This window comes from Osmerus mordax, chromosome 1, assembly GCF_038355195.1.
Source record: "Osmerus mordax isolate fOsmMor3 chromosome 1, fOsmMor3.pri, whole genome shotgun sequence".
In the NCBI taxonomy this organism is placed as follows: domain Eukaryota; kingdom Metazoa; phylum Chordata; class Actinopteri; order Osmeriformes; family Osmeridae; genus Osmerus; species Osmerus mordax.
The window spans coordinates 23,049,288-23,074,668 of record NC_090050.1 but is presented as its reverse complement, the minus strand read 5'-3'; the positions used below and the strand labels follow the sequence as shown (position 1 = coordinate 23,074,668).

General features: G+C 50.7%; 2 protein-coding genes across 2 annotated transcripts in view; both read right to left on the bottom strand.

Annotated features, from left to right (window-relative positions):
• The window catches only part of LOC136941954 (voltage-dependent L-type calcium channel subunit alpha-1D-like), a 76,755-nt gene that overhangs the window by 14,336 nt on the left and 37,038 nt on the right, over nucleotides 1-25,381 (bottom strand). The window contains 18 exon segments of the mRNA XM_067234686.1: nucleotides 7,498-7,530; nucleotides 13,971-14,054; nucleotides 15,586-15,696; nucleotides 15,899-16,057; nucleotides 16,163-16,364; nucleotides 16,644-16,790; nucleotides 17,048-17,100; nucleotides 17,223-17,330; nucleotides 17,960-18,047; nucleotides 18,523-18,629; nucleotides 20,164-20,223; nucleotides 20,304-20,363; nucleotides 21,773-21,902; nucleotides 22,016-22,139; nucleotides 22,486-22,516; nucleotides 23,844-23,908; nucleotides 24,464-24,584; nucleotides 24,698-24,905. Coding sequence (XP_067090787.1) covers nucleotides 7,498-7,530; nucleotides 13,971-14,054; nucleotides 15,586-15,696; nucleotides 15,899-16,057; nucleotides 16,163-16,364; nucleotides 16,644-16,790; nucleotides 17,048-17,100; nucleotides 17,223-17,330; nucleotides 17,960-18,047; nucleotides 18,523-18,629; nucleotides 20,164-20,223; nucleotides 20,304-20,363; nucleotides 21,773-21,902; nucleotides 22,016-22,139; nucleotides 22,486-22,516; nucleotides 23,844-23,908; nucleotides 24,464-24,584; nucleotides 24,698-24,905 — 1,891 coding nt within the window.
• Nucleotides 3,210-5,794, bottom strand: LOC136945706 (voltage-dependent L-type calcium channel subunit alpha-1C-like). The gene is given in 7 exon segments (XM_067239694.1): nucleotides 3,210-3,341; nucleotides 3,519-3,678; nucleotides 5,083-5,174; nucleotides 5,345-5,410; nucleotides 5,506-5,549; nucleotides 5,552-5,633; nucleotides 5,774-5,794. Coding segments are annotated over 7 exon segments (597 nt in total).

The window sequence follows — 25,381 nt, the reverse complement described above, 5'->3', positions numbered from 1 at the left end:
TGTTGCTAAGGTGATTTGTTAGGACCGTCGCCAGGTTGTCGGCAGAACGTCGTCTTTCATGCTGATGTGATGAACACCAGAGGCGCTGATCGATTGGTTAGGCCTCGAGAACAACGGAGGAACTTTCAGGTTTAGTTTGGACTAGTCAGCACATGCAAGCAAGCAGAACTCCAGTTTGCATACAGGTGGGTACATTAGTGTTGGCGTTGCTTCTGGCTGCTTGGAGGGGGGTGAGTGTGTTAGAGAGAGCAGAGTCATCCCTTTTAGAGGGAGGAGGAAATATGTGGGAGCTGATGATCTGTGAGTAAGCGAGTGTGCGTGTGCGTGTCAGAGTGTGCGTGTGTGTGTGCATGTCAGAGTGTGCGTGTGTGTGTGTGCATGTCAGAGTGTGCGTGTCAGAGTGTGCGTGTCAGAGTGTGCGTGTGTTTCAAAGTGTGTGTGTCAGAGTGTGCGTGTGTGTCAAGTGTGTGTGTCAGAGTGTGTGTGTCAGAGTGTGTGTGTCAGAGTGTGCGTGTCAGTGTGTGTGTGCATGTCAGAGTGTGTGTGTCAGAGTGTGCGTGTGTGTGTGTGTCAGTATGTGTGTGTCAGAGTGTGCGTGTGTGTGTGTCAGAGTGTGTGTGCGTGTGTGTGTGTCAGTATACGTGTGTCAGAGTGTGTGTGCGTGTGAGAAATGATTCTGAAGCAGGGGTCTGGGTCACTTTAAACAAGCTCAACGGGGACAGAGATCGGAGAGAAGAGGCAACACTAGTTCCATGCCACCAGCCTAAAACAGAACTGCTTCAGAATATTCTGAAGTACTTGAGAGTATTTTTTTGTTGTTGATTAACACAGATATACATTAATAGGAACAGAAGCTGTGAAAAAGCTCAAGCGGAGAAAGTGTGTGAGAGAGAGAAACAGAGCGAGAGGGGTGAGGGAGGGCGAGATAGAGATAGATAGGAGGAAGAGAGAGATTGTTTAGTAAGAGAGACATACAGTAGCATGCTATGGCACAGTGGTCTACGAGGCCATGCAAGCCTAACACACAGTCAGGTCAGCACTTACACACCTCACACACACACACAGACAAGCGCACACACACACACACACACAGCACGTCGCTAAGGAAAGCCTCAGGGAGTGAGAGAGAATGGAGGCAGAAAGAGGGATGTGTGTGGATGACAGCAGCAGTTCCACTGACCACCAGCAGGGGGCACCACTTGATCCAGCAGCTTCATGCTCGTTCGCTTCCAGATCTTCTTGATGACGGCTCTCAGCTCCTCATTGGCCTGCTCCAGGTTCCCTGCAGCACACACACACACGTCATACTTGCCACTTTGGTCTGTTTTTTTTAAATATATTTATATACATATGTCTGCTTTGTTAATGAAATGTGATATTATGAGAGAGACAGGAAAGGGGGGAGAAGTAGATGTGTGTGTGGTTTTGTGTGTGTGTGTGTGTCCCATACCATCAGTTTTGATCTTCAGAGCCGTGCGCACCAGGGCAAACAGGGTGGCATTAAACATGACGGTGCCGTCACTGTTCAGGGGCATGTTCATGGCCACCAGCCTCTGAAGCACAGGGAGGAGGGAGGGAGGGAGGGAGGGAGGGAGGGAGGGAGGGAGGGAGGGAGGGGAGGGAGGGAGGGAGGGAGGGAGGGAGGGAGGGAGGAGGAGGGAGGGAGGGAGGGAGGGAGGAGGGAGGGAGGGAGGGAGGGAGGGAGGGAGGGAGGGGAGGGAGGGAGGGAGGGAGGAGGAGGGAGGGAGGGAGGGAGGGGAGAGCACGTAAACACACTGGGCTCTCAGAGAGACAGAGGTGAAGAGATAGAAGGAGGACAATTACATAGTGATGATGAGCAGAGAGAGAGAGAGAGACAGAGAGACAGAGAGAGAAAAGAAAGAAGAAAAAAAGATATATATGTTTAGAGAGAGAGAGAGAGAGAGGCCAGGGAGATAGATATAGAGATAGGGAGAGAGACAGAGATAGAATAGAAAAAAAAGAGAGAGAGCCAGGGAGAGAGAGAGAGACAGAGAGAGAGACAGGGAGAGAGACAGAGAGAGAGACAGGGAGAGAGACAGAGAGAGACAGAGAGATAGACAGGGAGAGAGAGATATATAGGGCTAAAGAGACTACCTTGCAGGCCACTCTATGAGGACACAGTTTGCCAAATCCCAGAGGAGGCTGAATACGACGGAGCAGAGTGACAACATCCAGATGTTTAATCCTGCCCCTGTGAGGGAGGAAGGGAGGGAGGGAGGGGATGATGGGGGGAGGAGGAAGGACGAGAGGGAGGGTGAGATGTAGAGGGGGAGAGGGAGGGAGGGAGGGAGGAGGGGGAGGGAGAGAGAGAGGGAGGGAGAGAGGGAGGGGGAGGGGGAGGGGGAGGGGGAGGGGGGATGAGGGGGGGGGTGAGAGGGGGGGTAGTCAGGGGGAGGGAGGGGTGGGTAGAGAGAGAGAGAGAGAGAGAGAGAGAGAGAGAGAGAGAGAGAGAGGGGTAGCCAGCAGGGCCACAGGAAGAGCTTTTAGTTTAATCAACAAACACTTGCTAACAGGAGGAGAGTCTCGCCTCACACAGTACTGACATGGAGACAAACACAGGACTGCCATGGAGACAAACACAGGACTGACATGGAGACAAACACAGGACTGACATGGAGACAAACACAGGACTGACATGGAGACAAACACAGGACTGACATGGAGACAACACAGGACTGACATGGAGACAAACACAGGACTGACATGGAGACAAACACAGGACTGACATGGAGACAAACACAGGACTGACATGTAGACAAACACAGGACTGACATGGAGACAAACACAGGACTGACATGGAGACAAACACAGAGGCTGACATGGAGACAAACACAGGACTGACATGGAGACAAACACAGGACTGACATGGAGACAAACACAGGACTGACATGGAGACAAACACAGGACTGACATGGAGACAAACACAGGACTGACATGGAGACAAACACAGGACTGACATGGAGACAAACACAGGACTGACATGTAGACAAACACAGGACTGACATGGAGACAAACACAGGACTGACATGGAGACAAACACAGGACTGACATGGAGACAAACACAGGACTGACATGGAGACAAACACAGGACTGACATGGAGACAAACACAGGACTGACATGGAGACAAACACAGAGGCTGACACACTGGGTTGTGTTGTCTGAACCCCAGCTCTTCAGACAGGCACACTTACTTAGCCTCCGGGTCATACTCTGACCAGATCCTCTTAAACTCATCCAAATGATGTGGGCCAAGGATGGACCAATCACGAGTCAGATAGTCAAAGTTGTCCATGATGACAGCCACAAACAAGTTGATAATCTACAAGTGGCAAAACAAAAGCTTTAGAGACAGCATGTGTGTGTGTGTGTATTGCATGTGTGTGTGTGTGTGCGTGTGTGTGTGTGTGTGTGGGTACCAGGAAGGCGCAGAGCATGTAGAAGCTGATGAAGTAGATGATGTATGCATGTGTGCGTGCGTGTGTGTGTGTGTGGGTACCAGGAAGGCGCAGAGCATGTAGAAGCTGATGAAGTAGATGATGGCGAAGCCGCTCCCGCAGGTCATCTCCTCTCCTGGGTGGTAGTCTGACTCGGGGTCGCACAGCTTCCCCCCCACGCACGCCAGCATGATGTCCTGCCACGCCTCGCCCGTCGCACACCTGTCACCGACGGAGACACCCAACGCAGCCCGCCGCCCGTGTTACCAGCCAACAGGGTAGGTTGGTTTACAAATGAGGGTGGAACTGTTTTCAACATCACCCTCCAACCATCACCCTCCACTCTCCACCCATCACCCTCCACCCATCACCCTCCACCAATCACCCTCCACCCATCATCACCCTCCACTCTCCACCCATCACCCTCCACTCTCCACCCATCACCCTCCACCCATCACCCTCCACCCATCATCACCCTCCACTCTCCACCCATCACCCTCCACCCATCACCCTCCACCCATCATCACCCTCCACTCTCCACCCATCACCCTTCACCCATCACCCTCCACCCATCACCCTCCACCCATCACCCTCCACCCATCATCACCCTCCACCCATCATCACCCTCCACTCTCCACCCATCACCCTCCACCCATCATCACCCTCCACTCTCCACCCATCACCCTCCACTCTCCACCCATCACCCTCCACCCATCACCCTCCAACCATCATCACCCTCCACTCTCCACCCATCACCCTCCACCCATCACCCTTCACCCATCACCCTCCACCCATCACCCTCCACTCTCCACCCATCACCCTCCACCCATCACCCATCACCCTCCACCCATCACCCTCCACCCATCACCCTTCACCCATCACCCTCCACCCATCACCCTCCACCCATCACCCTCCACCCATCATCACCCTCCACTCTCCACCCATCACCCTCCACTCTCCACCCATCACCCTCCACCCATCACCCTCCACCCATCATCACCCTCCACTCTCCACCCATCACCCTCCACCCATCACCCTCCAACCATCACCCTCCACCATCATCACCCTCCACTCTCCACCCATCACCCTTCACCCATCACCCTCCACCCATCACCCTCCACCCATCATCACCCTCCACCCATCATCACCCTCCACTCTCCACCCATCACCCTCCACCCATCATCACCCTCCACTCTCCACCCATCACCCTCCACCCATCATCACCCTCCACTCTCCACCCATCACCCTCCACTCTCCACCCATCACCCTCCACCCATCACCCTCCACCCATCATCACCCTCCACTCTCCACCCATCACCCTCCACCCATCACCCTCCAACCATCACCCTCCACCCATCATCACCCTCCACTCTCCACCCATCACCCTCCACCCATCACCCTCCACCCATCACCCTCCACCCATCACTCTCCACCCATCACCCTCCACCCATCACCCTCCACCCATCACCCTCCACCCATCATCACCCTCCACTCTCACCCATCACCCTCCACCCATCATCACCCATCACCCTCCACCCATCATCACCCTCCACTCTCCACCCATCACCCTCCACCCATCACCCTCCACCCATCATCACCCTCCACCCATCATCACCCTCCACCCACCTGAATAGCAGCAGCACAGCCTGAGGAAAGGTCTGGAAGTTGTTGTTCCTGTTGATTTGGCTGCCGTCCACCATGGCAACCTTCCCAAACACCTGAAACAGGAAACGAACTCAAAACTTTGCCGATACATGGTCGACAACGACCAGGCAACTGACGAGTATTGAGAAGGATACGTAGATGTTTGATTAAACCAGAAGTGGTGATGATTTGTAACTGTGCTGCTGCTGGTGATACATCACTTCCTGTTGTTGGGCAGACTCACCTGCATGCCGATCACAGCGTAGATGAAGAACAGCATGGCTATTAACAAGGCTACGTATGGCAGAGCCTGGGTGAGGAGAGAGACAGACAGGTACGAAGACCAATAAGAATCCTGCACTTGTCCTGAGAAGAGGCGACTATCCAATGAGGGGCGGAGCTCACCTGGAAGGACTTGATGAAGGTCCACAGGAGGGTGCGGATACCCTCCCTCTGCTCAGCAGCTTGACCAATCGCATGACTCGGAAGAGACGGAAGAAGGTGATGGAGATGCGAGCGCTGTCCTCTGTGTTCTGTCGTGGGGGGGGAGATGGCGTCAGGGGACTGGATGTGAGTGTGTGAGAGTGTGTGTACTGACGGTTTAACAGGACGCCTGGCTGTGCTTTCGGCTGGCTCAGGTTAGTCTGAGGCAGACAGACCAACTGTAAGATACATATCGCCTCAGTTTCTGCATCCCGGCGTCACCTAAAACCTCTCTTTGCTGGACCGTTGACACGGTAACAGAAGACGGGTCAGAGTATTGCCAGATTGGGTGTTTTTTCAGATTAGAATATGTTTAAACTCACAAAGATGGCAGAACCTCCGACAGAAGTCAGAAAAATGTTCCAGCAAAATATGAGTCGAGTTTGTGGTGACGTTGAAGTGGGGGTGGGGGGGGTGGGGCAATAAGTGACCCCCCCCCCATGCTGTGAAGCTGAAATGTATCTAAGAGGACGGACTCCAAAGCAGCAGCCAAGTGTTCCTGACCGTTCTGACCTATGGGACTAAGGGGGGAGGGAGGGGGGGAGGCTGGAGGGAGGGAGGAGGGGGAACATGCTGAGGTAAACCTGGCCATACTTTGACAGGGACATCATCTGAACAAGCATGGCACCCTCAGTCCAGAGTCACTGCATGCGGAGTCACAGTGGGACCAACCCTCAGGGGGTCGGCCGGTGGGTCAAAGGTCACAGCGGAGTGACCCCACCCCGACCCTTGGGGGGGGGTCATCCCATGGGTCACTGAACCACACACCTGTCGTGAGGGAGGGGGGGGGGGACGATAAGAGACCATGCGGTCGTGTGGACACTACAAACGTGAGGAGCGAAATCAAGCGCTCCCGCCGGACACACACACACACACACACACACAGCCACGTTTGAGGTACACACCTCACCTTCAAAATAACCTCAAACAGTTAAGATGAAGAGCGAAATCTTGACGAGGATAAGCAAACAAACAGAGAGAGAGAGAGAGAGAGAAACGAACCCAAACAAACCCATCTCAACAAAAATGCAAGGAAAAAACGAAAGAAAGCAAAAAACACAAACAAGTACAAGTTCTGAAAATGGAAAACGTCAAAAAAAAGATTGAGAGACAATGCTACAGAAGAGGCATGTCTTAGACGACAGGAGGTGTCGTGGACTAAAAGATAGAAAAACAAACCACAAATGCAAATCCAAACCAAGGGCTGGGAGCGAAAGGGGGGGGGGGAGAGAGAGAGGGGGGCTGGGGGGCCCTCAGAAAGGAGGGGGGGGGGGGAGAGAGAGGGGGGCTGGGGGGCCCTCAGAAAGGAGGGGGGGGAGAGAGAGAGATAGAGGGGGGGAGGGGAGAGAGAGAGGGGGGCCGGGGGCCCTCAGAAAGGAGAGAGAGAGAGAGAGAGTGGGGGGGGGGGGGAGGGGGGGCAGAGAGAGAGGGGGGCTGGGGGGCCCTCCAGAAAGGAGGGGGGGAAAGAGAGAGAGGGGGGGCAGGGGAGTGAGAGAGAGAGAGAGAGAGAGGGGGGGAAAGAGAGAGAGAGGGGGGGGGGAGGGAGGGAGGGGAGAGAGAGAGGGGGGCAGGGGAGAGAGAGAGAGAGAGAGAGAGAGAGAGAGAGAGAGAGAGAGAGAGAGAGAGAGGGGGGGGGGGGGGGAGGGCAGAGAGAGAGGGGGGGCTGGGGGGCCCTCAGAAAGGAGGGGGGGAAAGAGAGAGGGGGGGGGCAGGGGAGTGAGAGAGAGAGGGGGAAAGAGAGAGGGGGGGGAGGGGAGTGAGAGAGAGAGAGGGGGGGAAAGAGAGAGAGAGGGGGGGGGGAGGGAGGAGGGGAGAGAGAGAGGGGGGCAGGGGAAAGAGAGAGAGAGAGAGAGAGAGAGAGAGAGAGAGAGAGAGAGAGAGAGAGAGAGAGGGGGGGGGGGCGTATCATCTTACCCCCTGCTCATCCACCTGAGGAGCCTCTGTGGGCTTTAAAATCAAACACCTGCGTTAATGACTCGTTACGAAGGTGACCTCCACCAGCAGGTCTCCCTTCCATCACACCAAACACACAACATGTCTCTGAGCGGCTTGCTAGGCCGTCGTCACTGCACTGCACACCCACTAGACTCCCCAGACTGCAACACCTCAAAGGAAACTTATTCAAGACTAAGACGGGACGGGGTTGAAAAGAAAGGGCGGTGTCGGGACAGAACAGACTTGACGTACACCGTCACCACAACCTACAGTACGGTCGTAGACAGACATGGAATCTTAACGCTTCTTCACATGTTCTTAGGCTTTACAAGACTCCTACGTGTGTACTTACGTTGCAGTTTACGACTTGACAAACAGAAGACGAATCACTGAGACAATTAAAGAACATTTACAGACTAACAACACAACTTTATCACTCCCCCTGTGTAATGGAGATACTGACGCTTAATGGTCTTAACGGTTTAAATGGCATGTTTCAACGGTATGATAGTGATTGGGATTCTAATATAAGGATGATGTAATTACGACGAATATGGCAAATTAAGGCCTGATGCAAGCAGAGTGTGAACTAATGGATCTGTGATTTTATTGAAGTATTATTACAGTATTAGTAGTCAGCGCGTGAGCTAAGCGATGCGTGAATGACCTCCACTCTCTGTCGTCCTCGGTAACCTTTGAAATCACCTTTAAAACCTCAGGAAGTGAATGACACACTTCAGCATGTAAGCTGTGATAAACCTCAACAAACACAAACATGAAGCTAGAGGGCCTCTGTTGAACACGTAGCTCGGCTGTGCTTCCTCTGTTGAACACCTGGCTCGGCTGTGCTTCCTCTGTTGAACACCTCGCTCGCTGTGCTCCTCTGTTGAACACCTGGCTCGGCTGTGCTTCCTCTGTTGAACACCTGGCTCGGCTGTGCTTCCTCTGTTGAACACCTGGCTCGGCTGTGCTTCCTCTGTGAACACCTGGCTCGGCTGTGCTTCCTCTGTTGAACACCTGGCTCGGCTGTGCTTCCTCTGTTGAACACCTAGCTCGGCTGTGCTTCCTCAGCGAAACACAGCGTATCAGTGTGAAAACTTCTGGTCCTTGATTTTCTACTCCTGCACTTCCCATGCATTATTTGTGGTTCTATGACAGCCTCCCCTTCCGACAAACCCTAACACCACCACAAACACACTCGAGCAGAACAAACTGTTTTTCGAGGAAAAATAAATAAAAATACTGCAGAACGGGGGGAAATATATGAAGGTAGCAGAAGAGGAGAGAAACCATTTGTTACAGCTGGTAAGAGTAATGGTCCAGTTGTGGGGACCTGTACTGTGAGGATGATTTATATAACATCAGGGAACAAGATTCAGACCTGGGTTTGGAAGTGTTCCAAATTCTGACCGTTAATTTGAATGTGAGCTGAAAGTTACAGCTAGAAGTGGATCTAGGTCCTCTGGACTGCACCGGACACGCTTAATCGAGCTCCAGCAAATTCGAAATGGTTTCTTTCCACTTCTATTTCACCCAGGTGTGAATAACCCCCAGCGCTGAGCGGAGCGGGTTAGCGCCAGGTGTGAATAACCCCCAGCGCTGAGCGGAGCGGGTTAGCGCCAGGTGTGAATAAACCCCAGTGCTGAGCATATCGCGTTAGCGTCCTGGGCTCCGCGTGGCGCTGACCAAGAGCAGGAAACACAGCACACTCCAGACAGACACGGCTTCGTTCAACTCCTGAATTAAAGTGCATCGCAAAACATAAATATGGTGGAGAATAAGCTTCTTTTGACATCCCTGGCCACAGCGTTTGATGGAGCATGCGTTTGGCATCGTCCCGTTGCAGACAAGCACTGCGCACACACACACGCACGCCAGCGCGCAACAAGACAGTTGCAATGAGGAGGAGCCGTTGGTGAATTGTTCAGCATCGCAGCATCCCATGCATGCCATTAGTGCCCTGCGAAGGAGACACCACTGGAGGGCGCTCTCACAGTCCAGTGCAAGGAGAAGAGAGACAGAAGAAGAGAACAGGCGAAACAAAAACAGGAGGAATACAAAACGAAAACTTCCAATAAACGACAATAAAATAATCGAGATACCAAAAAAAAACTGTAGAAAGAGACAGAGGTAGTCCAAAGCAAAATCCAGAATGAAAACAAGAGAAGAAAACAAGGAGAAGGAAGAAAAGAGAGAAGAAGAGGAGGAGGTGGAGGAGAGAGCAGTGGGTCATGCACCTGTCCTGGCGAGGCCTACACACCTGCTCTACACCTGAGCTCCTCTGTGAGCTTTAAGAGCTCACTACAGGGACACAGAGCAGAACACAGAGAGAGTCACTCAACAGAGACACACACATGAGCAGGGAACCTCCCACCCACGCCCCACCCCCCGCACAGCCTGCGCTGGTGGTGCACAGAGGTTACACATCCACCCAGACTTCCTGTGCGCTTCACTTGTTCGTGACCCCGTTTATTTCGGGCGTGTCGCGTTTCTGCGGCGCTATCTCGATGCGATACTTTACGCTTCACTTTTTGTCCTTCTAACATGTGTCTTCTCAGCTATCTAACTATGTGAAAAGGCAGGTAACTATCGTACAAGTAAGTGAAGCTTTGTAATGCCTTCTCCAATCCTGGTCCTCGGGACCCTCTGCCCTGCATGTTTTAGACGTTTCCCTCTTCCAACACACCTGATTCAAATGAATGGGTAATTCTCAAGCTCAGTAGAAGCCTGATAACGACTCCTTCATTTAATTCAGGTGTGTTGGAGCAGGGAAACTAACATGCAGGGCAGGAGGGCCTAAGGACCTCTGGCTGGTGTCCAGTATCTATCCTGTACTGTAGTGTCCAGTATCTATCCTGTACTGTAGTGTCCAGTGTCTATCCTGTACTGTAGTGTCCAGTGTCTATCCTGTACTGTAGTGTCCAGTATATATCCTGTTCGGTAGTGTCCAGTATTTATCCTGTACTGTAGTGTCCAGTGTCTATCCTGTTACTGTAGTGTCCAGTATCTATCCTGTACTGTGGTGTCCAGTATCTATCCTGTACTGTAGTTTCCAGTATCTATCCTGTACTGTGGTGTCCAGTATCTATCCTGTACCGTAGTGTCCAGTGTCTATCCTGTACTATAGTTGTCCAGTGTCTATCCTGTACTGTAGTGTCCAGTATCTATCCTGTACTGTAGTGTCAGTGTCTATCCTGTACCGTAGTGTCCAGTATCTATCCTGTACTGTAGTGTCCAGTGTCTATCCTGTACCGTAGTGTCCAGTGTCTATCCTGTACCGTAGTGTCCAGTATCTATCCTGTACTGTGGTGTCCAGTATCTATCCTGTACTGTAGTGTCCAGTGTCTATCCTGTACTGTAGTGTCCAGTATCTATCCTGTACTGTGGTGTCCAGTATCTATCCTGTACTGTTGTGACTGGCAGCGTGCAGCGTAAGCAGGGGGTGCAGCAGCTGAAGCTCCAGGGCCGTTCTGTCTGGAGGTGGAGGGAGAGAGGGAGTGGTGGGGAGGACGCAGGGCGAGAGAGGAGGGTCACACTGCACAAAACAGGGTTTCCTGGGCGGAACTGACCGGAGGGGTGACGTGGCCATACGCCATCTATGAGGGGATGGAGGGGGGGGGGGGGAGAGGACACATGGTAACGATGTTAGGGGGGGATGGAGGACACCTGACCTTTTCCCAGCATGCATTTGGGAGGGTCAACAGCTCGCTGGGCTCTGACAAGCTCTGATGATCACAATCAACGAGAATGTGCTGTGGAGATCTGTACTAGATCAGGCGACAACAGCTGAGGGGTCTCAGGGCTGGGTGTGTCTGATCTAGGTGATCTAGATACATGATGGTGGAGACAGCAGCATGCGACGAGAGGAGAACTAAGGAAACGAGGACGACCCACGCTTTGCAAGGACGTCTCTGTGAGAGGACCTGTCAAATCAACATCAAACCACCACAAACACTATGCCCCGGTAAGATCAGCAACACCGGGCTGATCAGATAAACATTACCGTAAATCAAACGACGTACACACACAATGTATACATCAACAGCCACACACACACACTCTCTTAACACCGAGACACACACACACACGACTTGGAAAACGCATGCGTGAACATCTAGCATCCGTAACGACTGTTTAACATTGAACACATGACGAAACGTCCACGCCAGCCTTCAGGAGAAGACCCTCATGCACGACCACACTGAGTGCAAACACGGTGGAGAGACAGGGAGGCATGGAGGCTCCAGAGAAACGGCACTGCAGCTCAGGAAGGAGAGCACAGGCAGGCAGGAGGCCTGGGCTATGATGGACACAGCAGAGAGATCAGGAAGTAGAGCACAGGCAGGCAGGAGGCCTGGGCTATGATGACACAGCAGAGAGATCAGAAAGTAGAGCACAGGCAGGCAGGAGGCCTGGGCTATGATGACACAGCAGAGAGATCAGAAAGTAGAGCACAGGCAGGCAGGAGGCCTGGGCTATGATGACACAGCAGAGAGATCAGGAAGTAGAGCACAGGCAGGCAGGAGGCCTGGCTATGATGACACAGCAGAGAGAGGGTACAGCACACTGCATCTACAATAAACACCTTCTGCAGCACGTCTAGTCACTGGAGTAAACGCTCTGTTCGTTTGGGTTTGTATGTTTGTGCTCCGCCTGGTGCGGTATACTGTACATAATATCATGTCAACCTGAAAATGACACTTAATTGACTAAAATGAGTGTGAAAACATAATTTTTTATGTTTGTATTTTGCATGCAAACTGCATGGTTCGTTATGTTGCGTACGAAACATTAGTAGTTTGATTAGTGTATGGTTTTAGCTTGTAAACTCAGTACCCAACCAGCAATGCAGAAAGAACTACAGTTGTGGTCGCTTTAAGAAGTAGTCATCCACTGTTTTACCATGTCCTGACATTTAACATGGCGTCAGGTGGCTGAGTGGTTAGGGAATCGGGCTAGTAATCCGAAGGTTGCCAGTTCGATTCCCAGCCGTGCAATATGTCGTTGTGTCCTTGGGCAAGGCACTTCACTCTACTTGCCTCGGGGGGAATGTCCCTGTACTTACTGTAAGTCGCTCTGGATAAGAGCGTCTGCTAAATGACTAAATGTAAACACGCTTCCAAATCAAAGACATCTAAGCTAGGTTAAGTTCAGAGATTTTAACACACTTCTGTTCGCTTTACATCAGACATATTCTTGGAACAAACGTTCTTTCATAGCCCATATCGATAAAACATTAGATGACTAATTGAGTTCCTAATCCATTAGCACTGAGAAGGGGTTCCCAAAGATAAAGTTGTCACCAAACAGATTTACACGCAACAAGAGAGTTGGATTGTTGCCATACTTGCCTCGACAAGTTTCTATGGAAACAGAATGAACAAGAGTTAAAAGTGTTAGACAACCAATCGGATTCATGGCACTCAACACCCAGACTATAGATTACCATGGTAACACGTAACAAAGCGCTAGTGAGGGATGTAGCCCACAGTGGTAGGCAGTACAGAGACAGGAAGTGTCAGGTTATTGTCGTACATCGTTAATGGTTAGAGGTGGGAGGACCATGGTACAGTAGAAGAAAAGGGGGTTTGGTTAATTCAGAGAGCAAACAGATCACTTTACCAACAGGACAGCACACTTACACTGACAGTTGGACTGAAGCCTTAGAACAAAACCGATGACCAGTTATTGGGCTGATATGAGGGGTGACCTTGAATCTACGAACACAATATACCAATTGTGGGGGACGCCTCACACCCTCTTGTCTGGTTTGATGAGTTCCCTTCTGGTAGGAGTTACAGGGTTCCCCAGGTAACAAGAAACTCTTTCATCGTGTGGTTTCTTTAATGAATTCCTAGATTAACTTGGGCTCTAGGGGGAGGGATTTATAACTGCATTTTGATGACTGATTTTTAAGCTCTTATTGTGTTTGTGACTAATGACTAAATGACTAAATGTTTGTGATGTGTGTGTTGTGGGTGTGTGTTCTGTGATGTGTGTGTTGTGGGTGTGGGTTCTGTGATGTGTGTGTTGTGGGTGTGGGTTCTGTGTTGTGTGTGTTGTGTTACGTGGACAATATATATATATATATATATATATATATATATACATTTCACAACCTACTTGGGAAGTTTTACTTCAGCGTCAATAAGTACATGTTTGATGAGAAAAGTAGGTCAAATATCTATTTTAGTACAGCTAGAATCTATGTCTGCGAGGTAAAATATATTTTGAGGTGTTTTACTGTAAAAGTACTGGTGGTTAATCCTGATGTAGCTGTTTCTGAAGTGCTCTAGAGTGACAACTGACACTCAAAATGGTGCTTAAACCAGGTTAAACCCAGCGGGCTGGACTCAGACGGGGAGAGTTCTCCGAGGTACAGAAGGCTGGAGGGTTAGTGCTTTGTTGTAAGGCTTCAGTCCCAGGCGACGAGAGAGAAGGGGGGTACTTACGTTCACTTCAGTGATAGCAATGTCAACCACGCTACCGACAACTATTAAGGCGTCAAAAGTGTTCCACGCGTCAGTGAAATAGTGCTGTTAACGCAAGTCACCACACGGAAGGAAGGGGGGGGATGAGAAAGACAGAGAAGAAGAAGAGACAGGAACACAGAAGAAGACAAAGAGAGAGAGAGACAGTGCAGGAGAGGAGAAGTGTGTGGAGGATGATCGGGGAGGGCCAAGGAAGGAGAAGAGAGAGAAAGAGAAAAGTAGAGATTAAGACCTGAGTAATCAAAACAGAGGGATTAAGAGAGTCATTCTGTGGTCAGAGGAGGAGCCTAAAGCAGACCCTGCAGCCGTGGAAACTAGTCAGGTGACTCCGAACAGCCCAAGAACAGAGTTTGGGAAGGGTGGGATGATTGTCTGGAGACAGGGAAGAGAGGTCTGGAGAGGAGGGAGGAGGGGGTGACTGGCCGGCTTACTTACATCAATCTCACTGAGAACAATGTCTACTATGCTGCCCATCACAACCATGGCGTCGAACACATTCCAGGCGTCCCCAAAGTACCCCTGAGAGGGCCACGTGGGCGGGACGAGGAGCACGTTAGGACACCCTGCTGACAGCACTTTAAACACGCTACCTTGTCATGCAACTACACTCAATAAAAGCAAAGGGGCCAGCCAAAAATAGCATTACGTAACACATAATAATAAGATTCCTTCCTGGGAGGCTTATGGCCGTGGGGCGTGCTGTAATCGTTGTTGCTGGGTGGAGACACTAGTGTTGAGTCGGGCTAGTAATCTGAAGGTTGCCAGTTCGATTCCCGGCCGTGCCAAATGACGTTGTGTCCTTGGGCAAGGCACTTCACCCTACTTGCCTCGGGGGAATGTCCCTGTACTTACTGTAAGTCGCTCTGGATAAGAGCGTCTGCTAAATGATTAAATGTAATGTAAAGTTCAAACAGGATGTGTTTCATTGGTTTTCCTGGTCATGCACAGGGAAGAGTCACACAGGGGTCTGAGCACTGCACAGCACACCACTCGGTTTCTTACAAGCATCCTGTCCTTTTTCTGGACACACAGCTGTACGGGGGGCGGGCGGGGCGGGCGGGGGGGGGGGGGAAGGGGGGGGGTTAGGTGAGACATGAGCACTGAACTTTGTAGATACGTCACACAGTCAGTCTGAGTCAAGGTGATTGGTTCTTGGAATGGACAGTGAGTGGATGTCAAGTGCTGTACATCTAACACAGTGTGTGTGCAGGTGTGTGTGTGTGTGCAGGTGTGTGTGTGTGTGCAGGTGTGTGTGTGTGTGTGCAGGTGTGTGTGTGTGTGCAGGTGTGTGTGTGTGTGTGCAGGTGTGTGTGTGTGTGCAGGTGTGTGTGTGTGCGTCTCTGATGCATCTCTTGAAAGGCACTATGTACAGTCAGTGTAAGTGGTGCTGATGAAGGTGGTGTAGGTGATGAAGGTGGTGTAGGTGATGAAGGTGGTGTATGTGATGAAGGTGGTGTAGGTGATGAAGGTGGTGTATGTGATGAAGGTGGTGTAGGTGATGAAGGTGGTGTAGGTGATGAAGGTGGTGTAGGTGATGAAGGTGGTGTAGGTGATGAAGGTGGTGTAGGTGGTGTACCCGGGGTTTGAAGGCGATGAGCTTGAGAACCATCTCTACGGTGAACACGGTGGTGAACACCATGTTGAGGATGTCCATCACGTAGTTGAAGAGAGCCGACTGGCCGTAGTGCTGCACAAAGCAAGGAAAAGACCAGAGGAATAAATAAATAACATATATATAAGGGTTTTACACTAGAAACAGGGGGACTAACGTTACTTCCTGTGTTACAGAGAGGGGTTCATGTAAAGGTAGGGTAGGAAAAAAGGGGTTTACACTAGAAACACGGTATTAAATGTGACTTCCTGTAGGAGTTCCAGAGAGGGGTTCCTACCTGCACAGCCAGGCAGAGGGTGTTGAGCATGATGAGGACGAACATGATGTACTCGAAGCCTGTGGAGTTGACCACGTACCAGAACTTGTACTGGTACGGGTTCTTAGGGATGTACCTTCTGAGAGGGCGGGCCTTCAGGGCGTACTCCACACACTGACGCTGTGGGGGGGACAGGACACACACCGTCACACACACACACCAACCGGGCAACACACACACCAACACAAACACACACTCCCGTACTGTACAGACAGAAGTGCTGACCTGGTTCTTGTCCAGCTCACAGTTCTTGTACTCCTTTTCTCCCTGCTCCTGGAAGGTGACAATCACGAAGCCCACGAAGATGTTCATCATGAAGAAGGCGATGATGATGATGTAGATGATGAAGAAGATGGAGATCTCCACCCGGTAGTTGTAGATGGGACCCAGGTTCTCCCTGTTGGAGTCGATGGCCTTGTACAGCAACCTGCAACACAGAGAGAGAGGGGGAGAGAGAGAGAGAGAGAGAGAGAGAGAGAGAGAGAGAGAGAGAGAGAGAGAGAGAGAGAGAGAGAGAGAGAGAGGGAGAGAGAGAGAGAGAGAGAGAGAGAGAGAGAGAGAGAGAGAGAGAGAGAGGAGGGGAGAAAGAGAGGGGGAGAGAGAGAGAGGGAGGGAGTTTAAAAAAGGCTACAGGTGACACAGATGTGTGTGTGTGGTCTGGTTTAACTCTCTTTGTGGGGACCAGAGCTGTGTGTGTGTGTCTTACGAAGGCCAGCCCTCGAAGGTGGAGACAGTGAACAGAGCCATCATGGCCATGAGGACGTTGTCGAAGTTGAACTCGCTGTTGTGCCACAGTCTCCTGTGGAGGGCCGGCTGGTTCACATCCCCTTCCTTATACAGGATGTAGGTGCCCCTGCAGGGTCAGAGGTCAAATCACAACTTGTAGTCAATGCAAACCCAATCAAATCTAATATTATTTGTACAGCCTTTTTACAAGCAATGTCACAGAGGGTTTCACATATGCTCATCTCATAGAACTGCACCTAAACCAAACCCTCAAATCACAGCTGAAGGCGGAAGTAAAACACTCTGAACACTCCTATACGAAAGCACACCACACAACACACGGCAGAATGTCCTATATCGGTTACATGAATAAAGAAGACTGACTTGCACTCTTCTGGGCTAGATTTGGCTTCGTCTGTGCAGCGATAGAACTTCCCCTGTGGGGAGAAACAACCATATTTGAATGAGAGGGCTGGAGGTGGTGGAGCGGGCAGCGAGTACAGGCCGGGGCCTGTGCAGGCCAGGGCTGAGGGGCTGATGCATGCTGGGAGCTGCTGACCTTGAACAGCTGCACTCCGATGCAGGCGAACATGAACTGCAGCAGCGTGGTGACGATCATGATGTTGCCGATGGTCCTGATGGCCACAAACACACACTGGACCACGTGCTGCGAGGGGTGAAAGGTCAGACTGTTGGTAATGTGCTGAGGTTAGGTTGGAGAGAGAGAACACTGTTGGAGAGTGTGAGCTTAAATTGCAAAGGGATGGTGATTATCGGGTGAGGTAGGAAGTTCTAGCAGGATGACAGTGTTGCCTAGGTGAGGTAGTGTTGCCTAGGTGAGGGAGTGGGTTATATCAGGAGGACAGTGTTGCCTAGGTGAGGGAGTGTTGCCTAGGTGAGGTAGTGTTGCCTAGGTGAGGTAGTTTTGCCTAGGTGAGGGAGTGGGTTATATCAGGAGGACAGTGTTGCCTAGGTGAGGGATTGTTGCCTAGGTGAGGTAGTGTTGCCTAGGTGAGGGAGTGTTGCCTAGGTGAGGTAGTGTTGCCTAGGTGAGGTAGTTTTGCCTAGGTGAGGGAGTGGGTTATATCAGGAGGACAGTGTTGCCTAGGTGAGGGATTGTTGCCTAGGTGAGGTAGTGTTGCCTAGGTGAGGGAGTGTTGCCTAGGTGAGGTAGTGTTGCCTAGGTGAGGGAGTTTTGCCTAGGTGAGGTAGTGTTGCCTAGGTGAGGGAGTGTTGCCTAGGTGAGGTAGTGTTGCCTAGGTGAGGGAGTGTTGCCTAGGTGAGGGAGTGAGGTACCTTGAGCCCCTTGGCTCTGTTGATGGCCCTCAGGGGACGGAGCACACGCAACACCCTCAGGATCTTCACCACCGAGATGGCGGAGGACCTGGGGGACAACACCACAGGTCACCACCAGGGTCACCACAGGTCACCACCATGGTCACCACCAGGGTCACCACCAGGGTCACCACAGGTCACCACCAGGGTCACCACCAGGGTCACCACCAGGGTCACCACAGGTCACCACCAGGGTCACCACCAGGGTCACCACCAGGGTCACCACAGGTCACCACCAGGGTCACCACCAGGGTCACCACCAGGGTCACCACCAAGGTCATCAATAAGGTCATCAACAAGGTCATCAACAAGGTCATCAACAAGGTCATCAACAAGGTCAGACTCTGTAGAGACACTGCAGTTTGTGTGTGTGTGCTGGCGAGCGTTTGCGAGAGTTGATAGAGAGACATTGACAGAGAGTGGAGAAACGAAAACTTAGTTATGAAGAGAGAGGGGAGAGAAACAGATGACAGGAGAGGAGAATAAAATAATGTGGATGTGAATGACTGGAGCTGCCTGCTTACTGGATCCCGAAGGACACCAGGGAGACCCCCACCACCAGCAGATCCAGCAGGTTGAAGTAGTTCCTGCAGAAGGCTCCTTTATGGAGGAAGGCTCCGTACGTAGTCATCTGAGGGAAGCACAGAGCATGTTAGAGAGGGAGAATCAGGCCACGGGCATACACTGACACACACACACACACATACAGACATACACTGACACACACACATACAGACATACACAGACACACACACACACAACGACACATAACACACAAAATACTTGCAACGGTTCACGTCAACTTCAAACACGGGCACAAACACTCAAACATCTACAGTAAAGTCGTTGAAATATTCAGATGGAAATACTCCCCTAACTTCATCTCACACACACACACACACACACACACACACACACACACACGTCATCACTCGGTTTCAGGGTGGCGAGCTGAGAGCAGTAAAACAGAAGGCTAGCCGAGTCGTTCGCCACCCCACGGCACCCGGACACATGAATGTAGCAGCAAGCCATTCCTTTCACAATGGGCTACGAGGAGGGCGGACGCAAGAAAACATGCAGTTTGTTGCGGCGCTGCAGAGGAGGAGGGGGCGATATCGTCATTACCTGAGGGGGGCGCTGTTTAGAGCCATTGGAAAGCAGAACGCCCTTACTCTCACATTCATGTGGGGCCCGTTCTCTTAAAGCACATTCCGTTATGTTCTTTAACAGTTCTAGAATAAAAGGGGAGGGGGATTGGGGGGGGGTGTGCAGCTCCCAACTTCAGAGAAAACTCTCATTAAACTCTCAGCAGGCAGAGAACAAACCAGCCAAACAGACGTCTTGTTCAAAATCATAAATGTAAAGGATTCGTCTTCCGAGTGCATGGAAATGCAGGGCCCCCGTCAGAACGGGAGCTCCAGACTGAGAGACGGTGCTGTTAACCCACAGCCCTCAAACCCAAGACCCAAACTCCGGATCTGAGGAGTGTCTGGGTGGGCGTGTCTGACGAGACGGCCACATTTCGATGCACTCGGTTCAGGGGGAGAGCAGACTGACCCATGCTCGATGCGACCATGGTTGGTTTTGCCCCCTCTTTTATGGCTTCTTAACTGAGTAGCGGTCAGTTGGTCAGAATGAGGAATGGGGTTGGATTTGACCGGAGCAGCCTTTTGAGACAAGTGCTCTGCACCCTTCACCAAATGACTTCCCCCCTTTTTTCCCAGGTAAACTTCAGTCAAAGCCAAATGTTCTGAAAGCCCGTTGATATCTGTTTCATTCCAAAAGAGTTGCATCATTTTTGCTTTAGTAGTAGACACAAGGTTGTGTTGTTCAAATTCTAAACCTTTTTAATCTCGATGTTGCCTTCCCAAACATGAACGTGAAAGAAATCTTTGTTTGTGTCCATCTCCCTGTTCATAATCTCCTAAATGTGTAAATTAAACAACTCTTAGTGTGAGTGTGAATGTTGGTGTTAGTTTGTGGGATGTTGCTCATGGTCATTCAAATGTTTTTTTTCATCCCTTTTTTCTTTTCTTAAAAGAGGTGCCATGAAGAAGAAAATAAAAATCAAGTAAACGCAAACAAACAAGCCAGGTTGATCTGAGCGGCAGGTGACACACAGGGAGGGAATGCAGCAAGGCTGGCGTTGTCATTAGAGGGGTTACCTTCAACACGATCTCAAATGTAAACATACTAGTGAAGACATAATCGGCATAGCCTAGGACCTGTAAGGCAACCAGAGGTGTGCAGCGTAAGTGTGGGGGGGGGTTAGTTACAGCGGGGGGGGGCGGACACAGACATTTACCTTCAACAGGATCTCAACAGTAAAGATAGCCGTGAAGGCATAGTCAAAGTAACCAAGTATCTGCAAAGAGCAATGTACATGTTTAACAGTCATCAAAAGCACAGTGCAGTCATTTGTAGAAGGGAAGAGACTTGGGCGGGAGAGAGCGTGGAAGGTATCCATAAATAAACTAGCTTTGTGTCTTTGTTTACTCAGCGCCCGTCAATCACTTTTATGTTGGTTCTTTGATACCAAAAGGTGGGTAGAAGAGATGACTTGTTCACAATGATCAACTAATCACAATGGTCTGATGGTGCTGTCAGGCCAAATAGTGTCCTAGGGCCAAATACTGTCCTACCTGATGTCACAATGCCGTTCCGATGCAAGGACGCGTCCATCGCTATGCCGACCTTAAATTCCTGAGATATTTACGAGTGCTAGCAAGAAACTGTCATGGTTCCTGAGATATTTACGAGTGCTAGCAAGAAACTGTCATGGTTGCTATACTGGTTACTACGTAGGAAGTTTTGTATTTAGGCTTATTTAAACCAGTTTATTCTACTCTACGATTTAAAGTTTTCACTCGTTCAACATTCCCAATTTGGCCCTAGGACACTATTTGGCCTGACAGTGCCAGTCCCAGTAGCTTAGCTGAACTTTAACGTGTTTGAGTGTCTGTCAATGGAGCATGGGAGGAAAATCAGGAGGAATAATTATCATTGTACCATTACCACTACGTTCCAGCTCTATATCAAAGTCGTTTACTATTAGACATTGTTCTACAAAAATACACTGCTTTGACCACATCATTCCATAGAAATGCATTACTGTTAGAACATTATTCTGTTAAATTACATCTCTCTCACCATGTTACTCTCTAAAAACCCTGCTGAACAAAGTTTTCTTTAAAACAGAAAAATCACAAAACCCTACAAGTTTGTAATATTTGAAAATCAGTAGCTTGTTAACATTAATCTAAGGTAACTACAGTCCAATAAAACAGGCCTAGCCCAGCTCCTGGACGGAGCCTGATTGCGTGGGGGGGAGGGGCTTCTGTGAGGGAGGGTAGGCTTCTGGGAGGGGGGGAGGGGCTTCTGGGACGGGGGGAGGGGCTGCAGGGAGGGGGGGAGGGGCTTCTGGGAGGGGGGGAGGGGCTTCTGGGAGGGGGGGAGGGGCTTCTGGGACGGGGGGAGGGGCTGCAGGGAGGGGGGGAGGGGCTTCTGGGAGGGGGGAGGGGCTGCAGGGAGGGGGGGAGGGGCTTCTGGGAGGGGGGAGGGGCTGCAGGGAGGGGGGGAGGGGCTTCTGTGAGGGAGGGTAGGCTTGTGGGAGGGGGGGTAGGCTTCTGGGAGGGGGGGAGGGGCTTCTGGGACGGGGGGAGGGGCTGCAGGGAGGGGGGGAGGGGCTTCTGGGAGGGGGGAGGGGCTGCAGGGAGGGGGGGAGGGGCTTCTGGGAGGGGGGAGGGGCTGCAGGGAGGGGGGGGCTGAACTTACGATGTTCCTGGCGGAGAAGTTGCGTATGGGGTCCTCTGCCGCCAGGGAGACGGAGCTGAGCATGATGAAGACCAGGATGAGGTTGGTGAAGATGTGGTGGTTGATGAGCTTGTGGCATCCCACTCTGATCCTGCAGAGGACACGTGAAGACAAGGTGTGTGTTCATACTGTGTGTATATATGTAGGTGTACTTGTACAGACAGAGTACATGTGAAGACAGTGTGTGTGTATTGCGTGTCGTACGGGTTGGTGTTGCTGAAGATGAAGAAGGCGCTGCCCTCAGGGATGGGGGTGATCTTCTCCTTCTTGATGAGCTCAGAGATGGGGGGCCTCGGACCTGCAGGGACCTCAGGGTCCTCCTCCTCTGCTGCACACACACACATACACGGTATCAATACACACACACACACACACGGTATCAATACACACACACACGGTATCAATACACACACACGGTATCAATACACACACACACACACGGTATCAATACACACACACACAGTGTCAATACACACACACAGTGTCAATACACACACACACGGTATCAATACACACACACACACACACAGTATCAATACACACACACGCACATGGTATTAATACACACACACACAAACGATATCAATACACACACACAGTATCAACACTCAAACGACCCCCAAGGTAAGCAGTCAGACGTGCTGCATGCAGTGTTCCCGTCACGTGTTCTCTACCTGCTTCCTCTTCCTGCTTCTCCTCTTCCTCCTCCTAGGAACACAAACCACATCAGATTAACACAAGAGACCTGAATTGTGTTGAAAATATGAGATTGTCAAGATGAGAGACACTGACAAACAGCAGGAGCTCTGCTTTTTCATCTATACCCACACATACACACACGTACTGTATGTACTGTTCAAACACACACATACACACACAATCAATCATGTGTGGATAAAAACAACACCAGGTTGGAACCTGACCTCTTCTTTCTCGTCCTCCTTTATGGGCCTTTAGAAAGAAAAGAAAACACACAAACACACACACACGTTCAGCATGTAGGACAGACATGTCTGTACCACTGACACAGTCCATAACCTCATTCTGATGCTTGAACTTCCAGTGCCGGCGACATGATCAGATTACTTGCCGTGACGAGGCTATGGATTAGATTAGAACTTCTAGATTAGAAGGGCAGATTAAGTCAGGTTATGGAGCAGATTATGACCCCTTTATATCATGGTCTGGGTGAATACTCAATTCTTATTGGCTGTAGGGGTGTCCGTTATCAGGTGATATATGGACACCTACTACGTAGTTCCAGCAAAACTGTCACTGTTCACCGTTCTAAATTATTGCGCTGGCTACATAGTATGAGCCTGTACAAAGTGTCTGAAATAAGTAACCATAACAACAAGGACACAGTCAAAGCCTCCGTTTACAATGTTGAAATACTTTAACAAGCTAACATGTAATTACAACAATGAGTGACTTAAATATTTATTTTAACCTATTTGGAAAATTTTACTTTTCGGAATTTACTGTGTCAGTATCACGTAACCGCTCATCTCACCTCCCATTCGCTATTAACCTCGCTAGTCAATCTACTTCAGACAGGCTGCGGCCAACAAGACAACATGCCGACTAGCTCAATTTTGTTCGTGAAAATCTTGATATTGATGTGGGGACAATGACATGGCTGGTTAGCTAATCAGTCTTCTTGTCAAACATATTCTCAAATTATATTTAGGCTACTGTTTCTCAACCGTACACAATTTTATTGCCTTTGAATCTTGCTAGCATAACGTTAGCTATGCTAGCTTTCTGGCTAATAGCTCAGCCAAAGGAAAGCCGGTGTTGGTTCTATGAGCTGAGCGGACTAGAAATATCAGACTTGGCTAATGTTGAAAAACATTAGATTTCTATAGCAAGATGCATGAAAACATAAATTAATGTTTAAAAAAAAAAAAAACGTCGGCAAGTGACCATGGTATAAGCAGGATAATGCCCTTCGAGGTGTCCGCCTTGTCCATTATTGGATGATATTGTACACCTCGAAGAGCATCATCCCTTACTTCTTGTCGCTGGGGGCGTTGAGTGATTCAGCGTCTGCCAGGTTGTCCACTGCGATGGCCAAGAAGACGTTCAACAGGATGTCTGGGAGGGAGGGGGGGGGGTCAAGGATTATACAGGACAGGAAGTGGCGTCTTGTCGGTCTGGTGGCTAAACTATGCTCAGAACCACACAGGTGCATAGATAGATCATGACACTTAAATGTGAATAAAGGTGTGTTGGAAGAGGCAGCTACAGCATACAGGAGAGTGAACCTGAGGACCAGGGTGAAAAAGGAACATGCAGCTCACACACACACGCACACACGCTCACACGCTCACACACACACACACGCTCACACACACACACACACGCTCACACACACGCTCACACACACACACACGCTCACACACACACTCACACGCTCACACACACGCTCACACACACGCACACACGCTCACACACACACTCACACACACACACACGCTCACACACACGCTCACACACACACACATGCTCACACACACGCTCACACACACACACACGCTCACACACACGCTCACACACACGCTCACACACACGCTCACACACACACACACGCTCACACACACACACATGCTCACACACGTGCGCTGAGACAGGCCTGTGCAGGGTGGATACAGTTGCCGCAGATGAAGAGGATGATGAAGTAGATGCAGACGATCATCCCTGAGGAGGAAGGCCCTCCGTACGCCATAATGCCGTCGTACATCACAGCATTCCAGTCCTCGCCCGTCAGGATCTGACACACACACACACACACACCACACACTCATCAGTGCCCGGCGGCAGAGGTAGCACACACACACTCTGCAGCTCACTGTAATGTAGGAGTTTATAGCTTCTCACACACACCTGGAACACAGTGAGCAGGGCCTGGGGGAAGTTGTCAAATGTGCTCCTCTTGGTCTGCGTCTCGTCGAAGTTGAACTTCCCCCCGAACACCTGCATGCCCAGCAGGGAGAAGATGATGATGAAGAGGAAGAGGAGCAGGAGCAAGGAGGCGATGGACTTCATGGAGTTGAGCAGCGAGGCCACCAGGTTACTGAGAGACTGCCAGTGACTGAGGGACGGAGAGAGAGAGAGAGAGAGAAAGAGAGGAGAGGGGGGGGGGAGATGGGGGGAGAGAGAGAGGGAGAGAGAGAGAGAGAGAGAGAGAGAGAAGAGGGGGGGAGAGATGAGGGGAGAGAGAGAGAGGGAGAGAGAGAGAGGAGAGGGGGGGAGAGATGGGGGGAGAGAGAGAGTGAGAGAGAGGGAAAGAGAAAGAGAGAAAGAGAGAAAGAGGGAGAGAAAGAGAGAGAGTGAGACAGAGAGAGAGAAACAGAGAGAGAGGTGTTTAGACGCATTTAGACACAAGTTCCCGCGAACACACCAAAATATCATACACAAACACACACTGGGAAGTCACACGCGTCAAAACAACATAACACACATACAGAAATACCATGCAGACAGGAAAGACACACACACAGAAATCTGCACAAGCACAGATACCACACACACACACACACACACAGGAGAGACCCCGACACACACACG